The 15,653-nt window shown below is 37.3% G+C and overlaps 1 protein-coding gene across 1 annotated transcript in view; it reads left to right on the forward strand.

Moving 5' to 3' along the window:
- Positions 1-14,519, forward strand: part of LOC140746687 (lateral signaling target protein 2 homolog) — a 61,905-nt gene extending 47,386 nt beyond the window's left edge. The window contains exons 3-14 of the mRNA XM_073078799.1: positions 4,815-4,952; positions 5,416-5,606; positions 6,101-6,248; positions 6,953-7,058; positions 8,217-8,372; positions 8,756-8,858; positions 9,104-10,654; positions 11,058-11,162; positions 11,489-11,712; positions 12,404-12,570; positions 13,100-13,229; positions 13,648-14,519. Of these exons, the coding sequence (XP_072934900.1) occupies positions 4,815-4,952; positions 5,416-5,606; positions 6,101-6,248; positions 6,953-7,058; positions 8,217-8,372; positions 8,756-8,858; positions 9,104-10,654; positions 11,058-11,162; positions 11,489-11,712; positions 12,404-12,570; positions 13,100-13,229; positions 13,648-13,772 (3,144 nt within the window). The 3' untranslated portion in view covers positions 13,773-14,519. The remainder of the gene's footprint in view (positions 1-4,814; positions 4,953-5,415; positions 5,607-6,100; positions 6,249-6,952; positions 7,059-8,216; positions 8,373-8,755; positions 8,859-9,103; positions 10,655-11,057; positions 11,163-11,488; positions 11,713-12,403; positions 12,571-13,099; positions 13,230-13,647) is intronic.
- Positions 14,520-15,653: the final 1,134 nt, after the last annotated feature.

Consider the following 15,653-nt stretch of genomic DNA (forward strand, 5'->3'; position numbering starts at 1 on the left):
GATTAATAGATAAGCATTCAGTCCACCTGATGGTAAGCGGCTACTGCCGACCATGGACATCTGTAATCAACCCCAGATATTCCTACCTGAAGTCCGCCACAGATACGCCGTTACCCCTGATGTTTCCCTTACCACCACACCCACACCAAATCAGAACACATCAGAAGTAGATGAGGCGGTGGTGCCACCGGAGTCGAAACACAAAGGGTTCTACCACCTTCAAACCAAAGAATAAAACATATACCTTATTAGAAAAGTATTACCAATCCTCCACAGTTGGCTAAAAATAAAATTAACACCAGAGCCAAGAAACTGTAACTTAGTTAAGAAGTAAATGTTGAGAACCATTGACCTCGATGACAGCCCCGTTGTATCGGCTTACTGGTTCCGAGCAGCTGTCGCCTCGTAGAAAGTTTGTTATTTAGTATCTCGATGGCTTCCTTGTTATTATATCCTGAGTATTGGAAAGAAGTAGTCCTAGGTTTCTCTCACGTTTTTGAGATGTGGTGGCACTGTTTGCCGATTAATTGCGGCAGGCTGCTGTCCAATGTTGTTGTATAATTGTTGGTTTTGCTTTTGTATGGGTTGCGATTTTGAGGTGTACATATGGTACTTACTTAGGTACCTCAGAAGGGATTTCTATTTTTTATTCAGAAATTTTGCTCAATTAAAATCAGGTAGTCCTATTAAGTTATTAATAGATTTGACATATATCCACAACTCAACTACCTCCCCAGTTATTAAATAGTTCATTCCTTTTAATCAAGTCCTTTTCATTCACTACTTAAAAGAAAATACATTTATTTATATGATATTAGTTCCGATTTCATACAAAAGCACTGGGAAATATACCAAATCTACTTATCGATGTTCAAGGAATGTACCTAATGCAATTTATGGAAATGAAACAGGGTTTAGCGTGTCAAAGTTTCTGCTTTTTGTATCAAAGTAAATTTATTTACTTGCGACGTAAACTTGGAGCGTTGAACCTTTTGGTAAGTTAATACTAATAATTTGATAAGTTAATACTGAGATTTGCAATTACGAAACGTAATAAGAGGTACGAGTACCATGAAGAACTGTTAATTCCGAAGAATTACTCCAGTAAAATATTTAATTTTTAATAAAAGGGTTGATTTTTTTTAATGTTTAACAATTTTATTCATATGATTTTTTGTTATGTCCTTAAATAAGTAGATAGTTCGTTTTTTGAATAGATTCTGGATGCTTAGTAAAATTACTAAAAGCGCTTACGCAAGAAGGAAAACCCTTATGGGGTGGCATAGGGAACTTCATACCTAGAGGATGCTGGAAATATGAAATCATAACATTAAGAATGTTATGATTCATATAAGAATTGCATTTCCTTTAAGTCATTTTATAAGAGAATTCAAAACTCTTTTAGATGTCTGTTTGTTCGGGATCGAACTCAAAACCCTGCGAGTCGAACCGGTATGGTGATTTCGTCATAAAAACAATTCATCATTATCATCACTAACCCATTTTGTGTCCCATTGCTGGGTATGGGTCTCATCTTAGAATGAGAAGGATTAGGCCATTGTCCACCATCTGACCAAGTGTGAAATGGTAGACTTCACACAACTTTGACAACTTTTATTTATGATTTCTTTAGTAAGCTGGTTTCCTCGTGGTGTTTTACTTCACCGTTTAATTAAGAGACAATTATTTTCTAATACACACATAACTTTGAAAAATCGGAGGTTTGGAGAGGCTTTGGATTTGAACCTCGGAACCCACGATCAAGAGGCCGAAATTCTTAACCACTAGGCTATCACTGCTTGTAATCCCTCATCAAATAAATCTTAATACAACAACACCAACTTAACAACAGTAGTGTTGCGAGCACATGTGTTGTCTTTGGTAATTTTTGCGGTAAATTTAGTACTAGAACCGTACGTCTATTGTACCATAATATTAACATAAAGCTCAGTACAATACGGTCGATGGAGGCTAGAGCGTGTGAAGGTCGCACGGAAACATTTACGAAATATTTATGCAAACTGTACGGTAGCAAGGACGTTATATTAACCTTTATGGGTTTCAAACGTGAAGTGTTTGAGCAGGAATATATTATTATCCAGCTAAACAATGGGTCGAGGACTATTAACTGATTCTACAGATGACTACTAAACATCTATATGCCCATTACCTATGTAATGCTCGATATTTTAAAGACTAGTCGTCTGCAATTTACAATCAATATAAAATGTAAAAATCCGAGTTTCATAGTACATACCTATTGACCGTATTAAAAATAAATTATTAGTTGATCTCATGAGGTGTTTGTCAGTAAAGAGTTTATTGGTCACAACGGATTGGTGTGTGAAGGATCTGGTTAGCTTTGCGGACCATGATCTGAACTTTTCTCATGTAATTTAAAAATATACCTAGAACTGTAATAGAAAAAAAAAACTTTAGTAAATCAGTTCTACTGTGTCCTTCAAACGAAAATATGACAGAAATAGTCAAAAATTAACTTGCCAAATTTTACCATTATTCATTCCCTTTTTGTTAAAAATGTAAAGAGCAAATCTGGATCAGATTCGCTGAAACTTTTAAAGTGGTATACGAAGGTACTAGGCGTTTTGAAATAATGAGCACTTGAAACTTTCTTATCGGTCCGTGGTTTGTTTGAAAGCTCGCTCGGAACTATTTGAAATTCAAATCAAAAAGTAGGAAACTCCAGTAACCGAGATGAGTTTCTCTAGATTTTTGAGAAGTTATACGATATGGCTATTGTGCTATATATACAATATATTTTGTTTATACGATTAGTGCGTTAGTTAAGAATTTTCGTTTTTAAAAAGTACATAATTACTTAAAAATGGGAATAACGTCTGTTATTAGTATTCAATTTATTCAATGTTTTTCTTACTAAAGATCGACATTTGACAATTTTGTCAATGTTGAATTTCGCGAAATCTTTATAATAAAAAATTATAGATTGTCTATTAATGGACGTAAGTCGGTAGGTACCTTAATTTATCAATTAATATTATCTTGTCATATTATTTCGTCGTTAATTTCCCTTTCGAAGCCGTAAGCGGCATAAATACGTCATACACAAAACAACTTTCCAATCATCAGATCTTTGCACCCAAAGTGTTAATTGTTTTATTTACATCAACGGCATCATGTTTGTATAGCAGGATTTCAAACTGTTTGCCTCGTTGCTTGTTTATCGAAGGATTTAAAATAGAATCTGTAATGACCGTAACGGTACAGTATTTCTGGTTCTTTATTAAAGAAATCCCAGCCAAGAGTCCAGTCCCATTTGAATTCATCATCATCATCAACAACCCATTACTGTCCCACTGCTGGGCACGTGTCTCCTCTCATAATAAGAAGAATTAGTCCATAGTCCACCGCGCTGGCCAAGTGCGTATTGGTAGACTTCACATACCTTTGAGATTTTTTTTTTAAATCTCTCAGGTGTGCAGGTTTCCTCACGATGTTTTCCTTCACCGTTTAGCAAGTGATAATTAATTTCTAATACGCACATAACTTTAAAAAATCAGAGGCACGTGCCTGGGATTTTGAACCTCAGACCCCTCGATCGAGAGGCCGAGTTTCTTAACCACTAAAACTGCACTTCTAGGCTATCACTGCACTTGCATTTGAATCAGCGCTGTATAATCCATACCTTTTCAGAGTACATCCGTTTACCATATAACGGTAGTGTCAAATACTCCCTCTTAAAATGGAACAATTATACAGTTGAAGAGAATGATGACGTATCATCGAAAAAATGTGGCGTGGTTTAGCGAAACGCTAGTGGCCAATGTTGGTATCCAATGAAGCATTTGGCTAGACCTGCAGAGATACAATCACAAAAATTATTAAATTTATTTCAATCCACTTTAGCACAAGTGTGCCTTAAGATTTAAAAAATCCTTAAACTTAAGATTAAAAATTCCTTTCGAAATTCATTCAGAGGTTTAAAGAGACATCGGCGTCGTTCCGTTACACTTTTATAATATCTGAAATAAAACTTTATAGCGGATAAAAAATATTCTTAAGTATCCTATAAGGTTTTTATGTACAAAATTCTTCTGGGATTTGATTTATATGTATTTAGTCCTATTTCATTACATTTAGAGACAAACATTATAGGTAATACAGACGATGTAAAAAGCTCTATAACATAGCTATAACCATTCACATATTTCAGTCATAGTTCTCCAACGAAAGCACTACTATATTGTCTCCATTGTATTCTATGCGAAAGCACATTTTGGGCTTAATGTTCCGGATATATCTTTGATGCGGTGTTCCCATAGACAATGGACCTTGTGGGCATGTATTAATATTTCCGAATGGCTGGCCCTAACTCGTGTATGGATAGTGAATAGTGCTATGAAGATAGTGGGTAAATTATTATAAACTACCTTTTATTTACCGTATTTGTGGACTATCACCATATAATATTTGTGATTAAATGTATCGAAAGTAGATTTTTAATGAACTTTATTTCACAAGTCACTGCTATGACTTCTAAATTATGATTTAAAGATTCTGTTTTGTCTCTGGTTAATTTTATTTTTAGCCATGTATGTGTCTATGGTATCCACGGTACAGAGAATCCTAGCATATGGTTTGAATTAAAGATGTATCTTAGAACTACAAATGGACAAAGCCTTCAATTTGAAATCATCAGCTAACATTAAGTCTACCCATTAATTATGTTCTTTCAAAACGATTCTTTCAAAACGAACGATTTGATGCATGTATTAGTGTTTGTATAAGATCTGAGTGGAGAAAATGAATTAAATTTGTTTTTTGTTTTATTCCAGGATCGAGTGCTGAACATCACCAGCCAGATCATGGACCAGCTGCTGGGTGACGAGCGCGTGGCGAGAGGGTTCAGGGTCAAGTTCCCCGAAGACGTGCTGCAGGACAACTTGGCTGGGCAGCTTTGGTTTGGAGCCGAGGTGAGATAAATGGAAAACTATTTATTTCATATTTACTGCTGAATTGTATGATAAAGTTATCTACAGAAGGTCTTAGCGCTAACCAGAAATTCTTTGTTTGACTAGCTGCAATCCTCTATGTTTCGCTTCTGAGTGCCAGTCTCTTCTGGAAGGCGTGAATGATATTTCACAATCCTGCTTCTATTTATTGGAGTTAAGGGTTTGTAGTTAACCTCCTGCACACTTAGTATGAGTTATCGATCTAGGACTCGATCAATCGAATCGAGAGCTCAAAATCGAATTCATCCCTGTTGTCATACAGAACTTGTATGATTGTCGCTCGAGAGCATCTAATTGACGAATTCAGATTTTTCTCCCAGACTCTGACATTCATGATGACTTTGATATTTGTTGACTAGTTTTTACCTTTGTCTATGACCAACGAATTAAGAAATATTATAAGGGTATTTATCAAAAATTCCAGTGCCTAGCCGCCGGCTCGTCGATAATGAACCGTGAGGAGGAGTCGGCAGCGATGCGTCCGCTCGCCAAGGCGTTGACGCGGAGTCTGGAGACGGTGCGGTCGTTGCTACGGGAGCAGTGTCTCCGCCCGCGAGGCTTGGCGCTGTCGCAACACGACGACATGCTGCACGAGAGTTTGCGGATATTTGACAGGTGAGTGTCTCGGCTTCGACTTCAAAGTCAATTTGACTAAGTTACTTGTGTATTAAAATTAAATATCAGGGTCCAAGGTTTAACTTCCAGGTCGGATTCGGAGTTTTCGAAATTATGTTTTTAGCAAATAAACGAACATTCCTATGATGCCTTTACACTATAATACAGTCTACAAGCAGTGGACATTTATAACATAGCGGATTACAGCCCCAAACTAGAACGCCAGAAGTTCTGAGGTTGTCAACAGATATGTTGCTATTCCTCGAGAATTCTCGAGAATCTCTTTTAACCCTAAATATAGCAGAAATAGATGTGACCCTCGTGCCTGCATAATCCAATTACAACAGGGTTATATCATCTTCAATGTAAAGATAACATACGCTTGTCCGTAATTTATGAAAAGAAAGAGATAATCCTTTCATTATTAAAGATATTAGAAATCGTGGAAATTTCATTATTTCCCAATTTTGTAATCGCGATATATTGTATTCCAGACTATTCGCCGAGTTCGAGTTGTGCTACGTCAGCGCAATGGTTAACGTGAAGACACCGCACGAGTTCGAGGCCCAACAGCTCATATGCGTCCTCTTCTCTGAGAGTCTGCGGAGAGCTCTTAAGCAGAATCTGCTCACTCAGGAACAGGTATATAATCGAAAACTTATACGATAATAAACGTAATATATATGACTCAAGAAAAGGAAGTATCCTTTGATTTCACAATAATGTATCCTTTGAATTCACAGTAATACATTCCAACATAATAATTATGATGATTTTTATGACACTACCTCTTGTACAATTATAAAATCATAGCGTATAGATTGATTATTGGAAGTGGATACCTATAGCTTATTATGGTATGAAAAAGTTTTGCCAGCAACCCGGTTGATACGACCTTTTAATTGTTTATATATCATAACGAAATATACAAATTGCATTTATTTAAATAATAAATTTCAATATACCTCTTTTTTACCGTTTGTCGCTCGTTGAAGAAGACTCAAGAAACTCCATTGCATTTCATTGCATTTACATCTTAAAAAAAAAAAATATTCAACATGTAATTGTGCGTAATTTATTATTTAAAACGCTTTAAACGCTTTCTACACTCACAGCCCCACACTAAGATTCCCTGTGTCGTGGGTGCCATGGACACACACATAGACAAATACACAAACACCCAGACCCAGGAACAGATATCTAAATTCATCATTTAAATATCTGTCTGGCCGGGGATCGAACCCGGGACCCTTTGCGCGTCAGACCGGTATGGTGACCGCTCCGCCACGCGGGTCGTAGGAAGTAGTATTGTAGGAAGTGTATATTTTATTTTGTATCTTTGATAGGTGGATTCATACGACCCGGCTTTGATGTTTGCGGTGCCTCGCTTGGCCATCGTGAGCGGACTACTCATATATTCCAGTGGGCCTTTGAGCATAGACAAACCACCAGGTAAAATTTTTTTCTATAAATCTAAGTTTGAAGTTTCTACGGGAAGTTTTTGACTTTTTTATAAGATTGGATAAGATATTCCTAACTGAGGTCGGCCATAGATGCGCCGCTATCCCTGAGGACTAAGCTGGAATGCCTCGGAAAAGTATGTCTCCCTTACCACACCCTTCAAAACGGAACAAAGCAGCGCCTAACACTGTTGTTGTGAGGCAGAAATAGGTGTGACGGTGGTGCCGCCGGAGTCGAACCACAAAGGGTTCTACCACCTTAAATATTTATATCACCTAGACCATTCAGTGGTATGCCCAAATCAAACTATGACAAAAACAAGCATATTTATGTTATCTTAATTGTCGAGCCATAACAAGATAACTCTATCTTTACAATACTCATTAAAATTCTATTCTTGGAAGTGAAATCAAATATTTGGACTTTAAAACGACTTCTTTTTATAATAATTCACCGGCATAGGTTTTATATGCCTATTTATATGCGTCAAGAAAATATATGAAAAACTGTAGTCATGACAAAAACATATTATATAATTGAAATATTATAAATGTAATTAAACTGTAAATAAATACAAATAAAAAATAAATTTGAGGCCCACTAAAGTCCGAAGTACATAAGTACGTAAATGAATGATTCTTAATTACAATAGATTATATTGTATTATTTTTGTTAAAAAACATAATTATGAAACAGTTAACCTACTGTCATTTTTTGTCTCGCATTGTGTGATTAATAATAAAAAATGCTCAATATCTATACATCTATACATATAAATAAAATTGGAGTGTCTGTTTAATATTGATATAACCGCTTTTTACTACATGCATATGAATATACATACGGTACTTACACCAAAATAACATTTTTTACAATTTTTGTCTGTCTGTCTGTCTGTTTGTTCTGGCTAATCTCTGAAATGGCTGGACCGATTTTGACGGGACTTATATTGGCAAGTAGCTGATGTAATAAGGAGTAACTTAGACTACTTATATTTTAGAATTAGGTGTGCCCCTGTTTCCCTTTAACTCGGGTGAAACCGCGGGGCACAGTTAGTTGGTAATATGATGTTTTCGCTGGCTGAATCATATGGTTAGATAAGTGTAGAGGTCCTAAAAATGACACCATACTATTATTTATTGTTTTCAGAGGAGATGTCGGACATGTTTCGTCCGTTTCGCACCCTTCTACATAAGATACGATCGTTGCTCTGGACCTTAGACAGACGAGAGCTGATGGCGTTGGAGAGACTGCTGTGCACCAATGAGGATGTTTCGAGTTTGGCGGGGCTGGATCTGCCTAGTGGTGAGTGCTGAAAAAATATAATACATGAATACTATTTTTTTATTTGTATGCAAAATAAGATGCCTAAAAAGAAGGTGTTTTCAATATAAATGTTCTTTATTTATACACCAAAAGACTATATAGGAGCTGGAGGAGGTTGGGAGCAATACTTATACATCCGATTATTAAGATGAAAATTACATACAAAGGACATTATAATATATTTCTATGGTATACAATAAACTACGGAAAAATGAGCTGTACTGTACATCTATCAGCTTTCGGACGTTAATCTTTGGACTTAGATTCGTTATGTTCCTTCTACAGCCATTTGATTGCCACATTAGCATCACATAATATGGACAGTATACCTATTATAAGTATATTATCTCTTCTTTTTTTAGTCGATACATCGAATGACCCATCGTGTTACCCAGATATTGGCGAGTTCGTTTCCAAGTTTTACGCTGACCACGCGCACTGCCGAGACCTCTACACACAACAAAGGTATAATACACAATAAAATATGATTAACCTATTAAAATGACCATAAATTCACTTGCGTCATCAGAACATACATTTTCCTTATATTGAGATCGTGTATTTTTCTGAGAATGAATGTAAAACTTAATATATATTTGTATTGCATAGAATATTACTTAAAAAATCTTACGGTACTTTTACTGGTAAGAAACATACTTACATTATATTATATTAAGTTCGTAATAATTGCATTAATTAAAAATTATCAGTTCCAGCGAACCGACAATAACGGACGGTGACTATTTACCGGACAACATAGAAGTTATGACGCCTATCATTGACGGGTTACGACGTTTGAACGAAGACCTCGAGGAAGACCGCGACTCGGAAACCGAATCGGAAAATAAGGAGGAAGCACCGCGATTCTACGACACGACTAGCACTGACACATTCCAAACTAATGACAGTAATAACGAAAGAACAAGAAAGACTAGCAGAGGAGAGAGTAGCGACTTATCGTCTCTAAGAAACCTATCGGTTAATGGTCTAATGATGTTCGATCCGTTAGTCATCAATGCGGTGACAGCGTCGACGTCAGGAGAAACCAACAGACTAATACCCGATCAGGACCTAGTGACGTCACTCAACGAACAAGTCACCGAAATAGCAGATAGACTGTCCTCAATAGTAGCTGATGTAGATATTCTAGACCATAATCAAATGCATTCGTTCTCAACCAACGACGTGCCTACGTTAATATCGACTGAAAGTACAGAAGCGTTCGGCTTCAGTGGACCAAGGAACGAACAACTCAGTTGTATGCCGTCCACTAGCCATGGATATTTAATACCGAATGCGATCAGTCAAGAGCCAGTAGTCTTAGCGTCGTTGTCTCATAACAACTCTGCAGTCTTCAACCAAGAGGAAGACGGCGATACCAATGCACATTCTGATCTCCCTTTGATAATCCCTGATAATATTGATGCGGAAATCGTGAACGCTAACCTGTCCATCGCTACCGCTAATCTTAGTTCTCTCTTGCTCACAAACGAGGAATTTAGACAGAACTTTATAGATAACGACATGGTAGAACAGGACAACAGTAGCTTTCATTCGGCAAACATGACTATGGAACGAGAGGAGGATAGGGTTAAGTTTATGCTCGGGTACGAGAGCGACCACGAATCGCCGGTCGACTCAGGTGTCAGTACTGAAAACACTAGTCTAGATAGATCGCCCGACACCGACCAAAGCAAGGAAATCAAAGACAATCACTTCATGCAACAGAATAGAGTACTGAAGAGCCCCGACGGTGAAAGAGCCGATGAGAAAGAACCAAAAAACACACTAGAAAGTTCTTTCTCGAATGAAGGCGATGTAACTGTAAATATAAATTTCGTAGAACAACACACACAGAAGAACGAAGCGGGTTCGTCTCATGTAAATAGTGTAAATATAGATAGGTTCAGTTCTGACGAGGATTGGTCGAGTCAAGCCGCGGTTGGTAGGGACAACTGGGGCGCGAACACTCCCGATGAGGATTATATGACGATTGACGAATTAATAACGGAGCTTAGGCGGCATAGAGAGTCTGATAAGAAGATTAGTTCGCTAGTGGAAGAGAATAGGAGTTCGAGCACCGAAGCGGCGACGTCACAGAGTAGTGGTTCCAGACAGAGGAAGACCAGGAAGTCGAGTTTAAAAAGCAAGAAGAAGAAGACTAAAATGTGGTCCCCCGGTATTGTGATATTGGATAACCGGTCGACACAAAGCCAGAATAGCCCGTTGAGGTTGAATTTGGACCATTTTGTTGATGAAAGGTGAGTGGAAAACTATAATAATTGCGTTTCAAGTAAATTCAGTATTATCCCGTACTTGAGGAACCGTAAGTCGAATTCGCGTAAGTCGGGGTATATTTTCGCATATTAATAATATGGTATGGTATGATTTGGCATGTAACTATGCGTTGACTATGCGCAATAAATGCGAAAATGTATATTAATTGAGCAATATTGTTGAAGTAATAAGTCTATAATAAAATTTAAAATCGCGTAACTCAAAGTTGCGTAAGTCGGGGTAGCGTAAGTAGAGGTACATATTACTGTATTAATTTAATTTTTATGGGTTTCTTAAGAGTTAGCAGTTCTCAGACCTAATTGTATGTGTTTGGAAGACACCTATATGTGTTGTATTAATTACTTTCAATTATTATTTTTTTTTTAGTGGAACATCATGTGGTACGTCGGAGTGTGCTGATGATGAGCAGATCGCTCTAGCATTACAGGCACAGGAGTTGGCTGCAAGGCAACAGGCTCGCGGGAAGTTTAAGTATGTGATATTAATTTTTATTCTTTATACTAATTTCGGGAAATAGACTTGCAAGAATAAGTGTATTATAAAAATGTAAAGAATGTTGTGGGATTTCGATTGTAATGCAAATTGTATAAAGTAGGTATTTTTCGAAAATCCTTTTTATATATTTTTTTTTATTGTTGTGTTTACAGCACTATAAACATTATACCTATTAAAAATAAAATTGCCATTCTAAATTATTGCTTTGTATATTGATTTCTCCATTGAGTTTAGGAATCTTAAATTCATAGCTCGTATAAATATATTTTTGCTCTTGACATTTTGTTCCATTTATTTCATAGATCTAGCGAGGATCTCATACACCGTCTGTTCGTCTGCATCGCTGGCGTCGCGGATCAGTTGCAGACGAACTTCGCGGCGGATCTGCGTAATATCCTCAAGTCGGTGTTCCTGATGAACCAAACCCCAGATGTACCGGAACCGCCTGAGACCCCGCCCGAGGATGCGGAGGACAAACCGCCCACTATCGAGTATGAGGCAACTGAAGATCAGGTTATACAGAATGGTGAGTGATGTAATTGTCAAACTCAGTATTGGTTTGCTATTGGATATTGTACTCAAAATGAGAAGGTAAAGATTATTTCTCTGGTTAAGTGTAAGTTTATACATATTACTTTTATTTGAGAATATTCTGCTGAAATGCATCGGAGTTAAATGAGTTTTTATTCAATGGTTAAAGAAGTTATTAAAATTAAATAAGTAAATTTAGAACATTTAATAGCTTAGTTTTATTAGTTGTGGTATAACATATATGATAAAAAGTCGTACGCGCATAAGTCGAACTCGCACACGAAGGGTTCCGTACCACCGACATTTTAATATTTTTTTAACTGTATATATTAGTATTTTAGTATTTGTTATTGTAGCAGCCACTGAAGTAAATACATAGTGAAAATTTGATCTATCTTCCTATTACGGTTCAATAGATAAGTTAAAAACATCGAGAAATTGCCGTTTTTTTGTATGGCGGCTCGCATTTATTTCCAATTTTTTTTATTTTTCGTATTTGTTGTTATAGCAGCCACCTTTATACGTACTCTGTAAATTTCAAGTGTCTATATACTACGGTCAGGAGTTAGAGCCTTGACGGACAGACAGACACACAGACAGCGTAATCTTAGTAATAGAGTTCCCCTTTTATCCTTTGGGTATGGAACCCCAAAACTGTACTAAACAGTGTATGTACCCGTCCACAGGCAGCTCATTCGACAGCGTGTACTCGGCGGAGGAGGTGTACGCGGACAGCGCGTCGTCATCGTCCGAGGCGAGCGGCGCGCGCGCGGCCTCCCCGCAGCGCCGCAAGTCCCTCGACAGCGCGCCGCTGCAGCCCGCCGTCTCCGCCGGGGACCTCACCTACAGGTGCGTACCGTGGCGGTCAGGCAGGTCGGTCGACAGCGTCTACTCGGCGGAGGAGGTGTACGCGGACGGCGCATCGTCGTCGTGATCTAGTGCCGATTAAAAAAACGTCTGTCCGCCCTATTCTCTATTCATCGTCTGACTGGCATTAGAAGGCTCCCAGAAATTTCACCGCTGCATGTCCTATAACAGAAATGTTAAGTATGTCTAAAAGAAATGTTAAGAATGTTTAACCTACTGTGTTTTAATTTGAAGAAAGGTAAGGAGAGACGTTGACACATTCCAACCTTGCAATCAAGGCTGTTTTTAAATTGTTGAATTCTCATTTAGATGCCACTTGCAAAAAAGTGTATAGGATGGAGACAGTCAACTCAAATTTATTACTGACATTTTATTCCTTTACACAGATATAATTTGTGTTCATTGGAAATGGTTTGTTATGGATTTGGATGTATTAAGTAAAAAGAAAAAGCCATGTCAATACTAACCGAACACCATTCATCTCTTCCAGGACGCCAGTAATAAATAACAGCGAGGAGGAACGCTCGGCCTCTCCCGGGGTGGAACGTGCTCCGGAGTGGGTGCCCGATATCGCGGCGCCCGCGTGTATGCGATGTTCAGCACACTTCACAGCGTTTAGACGACGGCACCATTGTAGGAACTGTGGTGAGTAGACCAAACGGATGAATAAAAAGTTGTCAAATTATTGAAAAATAATTTGTTAGTATTTCAATTGCATAAAGGTATATTTTTGATATTGAAGAGAGAGAAGAGAACGAGTGTGAAATCAACCTAATTTTACGGTGTCACTAAGCATCCATCTACATGTAGTTAATCCCAGATAGGTTTGAAATTTTATGTAACGTCGACTATAGACAAAGTTAGAGTTTACATACAAACATAAATTATATACAAAAACTTATTATATAAACAAAAACCCACATGTTAACATTTATACATAAAAAGAGTAAATCTTTTTCAACTGAAACAGGTAAACTATCTACCGGATATATCTAAGTTTGCAATCAAAAATAATGACTATATTATTTTGGTTATTTTTAAAATTAAATGTATTTTGTTCCAGGCAAAGTGTTCTGCGCGTCGTGCAGTTCCAACTCTATCCCCTTGCCGCGTTACGGCCAGTTGAAGCCGGTTCGCGTGTGCGAGGAGTGTTACCGCTCTTGCGACTGTCGACCGCGTTTACGGTGAAACTGTGTTGTGTTCGGTGAAACTGTGTTGTGTGCGGGGGGACTGTGTAATGTGCGGTGGGACTGTGCCGTGTGCGTTGGAACTGCAGTGTGCGGTGAAACTGTGCCGCGTGCGATGGAAGTGCGGTGTACGGTGAAACTGTGCCGTGTGCGATGGAACTGACGTGTGCGGTGAAGCTATGCCGCACTATGCCGGTTGCGTTGGGACTTTGCCGTGTTCGATAGGACTGTGCCGAGTGCTGTGTGCGGTGCAACTGTTTCGGATGCGGTGCGACTGTGTCGTGTGCAATAAAATTGATGTGTGCGATTTAAAAACATTTGGCAGCGAGTTTGCCGTACTCAGTGTAATCATGCCGATTGCGGTGCAATAATGCCGTGTATGTTGTGACGTAGAGCTGACTGTGATGATTTTCTGCTGTCAAAGAAAGTTTGCTGTATTTTGACTTTTCATTTTCATTTTTGACGCATGGTTTGTGCCTCTACTCAGAAAGCAACGTTTAGATGCTTGCGAACAATCCGACGAGTAACTCGCCGAACAATGGCGAGGATGTAAGCGCGGCGAATCATTACAGATGCATAATCCTTTGATTCTCGTTGAAAGATGTACACCTCGTGGAGAATGGACGATCGAATGGCGAATGTCGAATATACTCGAGTAGGTTATTTATATATTCTTAGTCGGGTCTATTTGTCTGTGCTCAGAGAGTTCTAATCTAAATTTGGCGTGATGTTTTTCACTTCTAATCAAAGAATTATGCAACTTGTCGGTTGCATACTCATTGTTTGGAGAGTTACTCGAAGGATTAATCGCGAATATCTCAATGATGCGTAAACATTGCATAAGGGAATATAATAATATGTCAAGTATGGTATACAGGTAGTATTTTGGATAGGCGCAATACACTTTCTACACTAATATAATGTAGAAAGTATAACCATCATTTTTACCCAAGGCTTGTTTCAATATACTGTCATATAATTTGAATACCCGCGATGTTAATCTGTAAGTATATAATACACAAAAAAACTACTATTTACTTCTTGTCTCGTACACTGGAGTGGAATGTGCGAAATATTTTCCAAATGTCCCAAAAACAAAATTTCCTTTTGATTCGACCAAAAATTAGAGTGCTGTATACATTTAACTTACAGTAATTTTTTGACCGCCTTTGGTTTTAGGGCCTTTCTAAACGTACATAATTCGTCGTGTATGAGGACCCTAAATTTCTCAATTTTGACTTCTTTTCGTCCATTTTAGTATCCTTATAATTTTATTTAACAACATTTTTATGATTATTATTCCAAAAGGGATAATCTTTACGAGAAATAATAAAGTTCAATAAAATTTATTGTAATCCATATTTTAGCTCAATATTTTGTGACTTATACTAAGAGTAATGTATATAGTACTAAAGATTTTTACATCACACTAATATTGTAAATAATATTTGTAATTATGAAATGTAATGTAAAATAAGCATTTTTCATAGAATTAAAAAATAATCTGTCTGCTTGAGTATGACACTAAAACTACTGGATCGATTTTAATTTTTGGTATTTAAAAGCATATAATTAGACTATGAAATTGTGTATAATTTATTAGCTACAATTATGGAATTGTCAATACAGGCAAGCATAAGTTAATTACTCAAAACTATAATAGAAAATACCAATAAATGCTTTAACTTCTTATTTATAAGCTAACAACGAAATATACACATACATACATATTAGATATTTATGACCACATTTGTAACTACGAACTTTTAGATCTTTACATTTTTAAAATAGGTATTACAAGGTAATATTTTAAAAACCCTCAGGACCATCTTAATTTTTAGTGGTGACTATGTATCTATGATCAGCTTTGGGTAGAACTGCT

The sequence above is a fragment of the Epargyreus clarus genome, unplaced genomic scaffold (assembly GCF_041222505.1).
Source record: "Epargyreus clarus isolate Ecla_fem2 unplaced genomic scaffold, WU_Ecla_fem_2.2 ptg000002l, whole genome shotgun sequence".
Lineage (NCBI taxonomy): Eukaryota > Metazoa > Arthropoda > Insecta > Lepidoptera > Hesperiidae > Epargyreus > Epargyreus clarus.